Source organism: Garra rufa, chromosome 25 (genome assembly GCF_049309525.1).
Source record: "Garra rufa chromosome 25, GarRuf1.0, whole genome shotgun sequence".
NCBI classification, from domain to species: Eukaryota; Metazoa; Chordata; class Actinopteri; order Cypriniformes; family Cyprinidae; genus Garra; species Garra rufa.
Genome location: NC_133385.1, coordinates 11,293,624 through 11,295,276, shown reverse-complemented (window position 1 = coordinate 11,295,276; position 1,653 = coordinate 11,293,624). Strand labels below are relative to the sequence as shown.

The 1,653-nt window shown below is 36.1% G+C and overlaps 1 protein-coding gene across 1 annotated transcript in view; it reads left to right on the top strand.

Moving 5' to 3' along the window:
• Positions 1-634: 634 nt before the first annotated feature.
• The window catches only part of saal1 (serum amyloid A-like 1), an 18,612-nt gene continuing 17,593 nt past the window's right edge, over positions 635-1,653 (top strand). Inside the window, exons 1-2 of the mRNA XM_073831939.1 lie at positions 635-772; positions 1,299-1,498. Coding sequence (XP_073688040.1) covers positions 769-772; positions 1,299-1,498 — 204 coding nt within the window. The 5' untranslated portion in view covers positions 635-768. The remainder of the gene's footprint in view (positions 773-1,298; positions 1,499-1,653) is intronic.

Genomic DNA, 1,653 nt, shown 5'->3' with positions numbered 1-1,653 from the left:
ACAGTAGTTTACAATCCATATCAAATCAATGTGACACTGTTGAACATTTGTACAAATACTTAAATACAGTGGGGTTCAGACGTCCACGTGAAAATAAAGTTTAAAGTTATGAGGCAAAATGAGAACTATAAGAACTATTCTCCACTGTTTTTAGCTCATTAGTCAATTAATTATGACAAAAGCACAGTTGTTAATCTAAAACCTTTCGACAACAAACGTTTTAAAGCGACAAGGTTTATTCCTCCAGAGGGCGCATGGAGGCTCATAAACCCTCATTAGTCCGAATTCAAATCATGTTTTTTGTCCTAAAAGAGACATTATAACTAAAAAGGTGTAGTGGTTTAAATATAGGCCTACTTTAGTACTTACGTTGAGGACTAATATCCAAAGACAATAATAAAGCACCATTTTACCTTGTGAAAATGTGTTACTTCCGCCGTGTTTTAGACAATAGTATAGTATCTGAATTAAAAGACGATGTTGCAAAGTATAAATATGAAAAATACTATTTACTCACAAATTGTGAGTCACAATCGTCAAATTTGTCAATCCGGGACGAAACTCCGCCCATTTAAGGTTTTCGTGCAACTGCCATTCTACCCACTAATGTTTTTGTTATTCTTTCCCATCATGCTCTGTAGAGAGTTGTGAGCGGAAGTGTTCACTCTTACGTGCTTATTCAAAACGTTAAACCATGAAGCTTAAAAATCAGTTTTCGAATTGATATTTCTGAGCATTTTAGCGTTGGTTGTTGAAAAGTCATTACTAATGGGTGAGTCAGGATGTGTGGGTTATTAAGCTAGTGTTATCCGGTAATGGTTATTTAAATAAATCAATATTTGCCATGTTATTTAACCGGTATTATATAAATAAACCTGCATAAACCGTTCGAGCTATAAACATACAACGTAACTGGTTTTGTAAGTGTGTATTTCACACATATGTTGCAAAAGCGTGTTGGACTCGTGTCTTGACGCAACTATTTACTATTATTATATGCGTTTTTTTACAGTAAATATGCATGCGTTTACTTTATGAACTCGATTTATCTTTACTTTTACGTCTTTAGAATTTTTTTGTTTTGCATCCATCCATCTATCCATTCATGCATGCATGCATGCATGTATGTATACATGCATGAATGAATGAGAAGTTAATGCATACATGTAGTCATGCAAGTTTTGTATGCATTTGGTGTACATGAGACATTTGCATGCATAAATGTTTTATGCTGTGTATTGGAGGTTTATTCATGCATGCATTTAATTTCATCCCTCGTGTATTTATTTGTGCATTAGAGCACAATGACAGATGCGCTGAGGAGGAGGTGGATGGAGACAGTTGTGGATCCTCAACTGCAGGTTCACCGGAGATGGACCGCAACCCGTCGCCTCCACCTGATGAAGATGAGACTGAGGCTGGTGAGGAGGCAGACGCCATCGGGGAGACGGTATACAGCAAACACTGGATCTTCAGCACCCTGACCCGCCTCATTCAGGTATAATCATGCATGCTAGAGTTCTGTATCATTGACCCTAGGTAACAAAGAAAGATTGTTTTCAAGCATCAAAACAATAAAAATTACATTTTGTTGTTTCCTTTCCTACATTAGAATGTGTCCTGTTTAATTTTATTTTTTCTTATTTTTTTTTT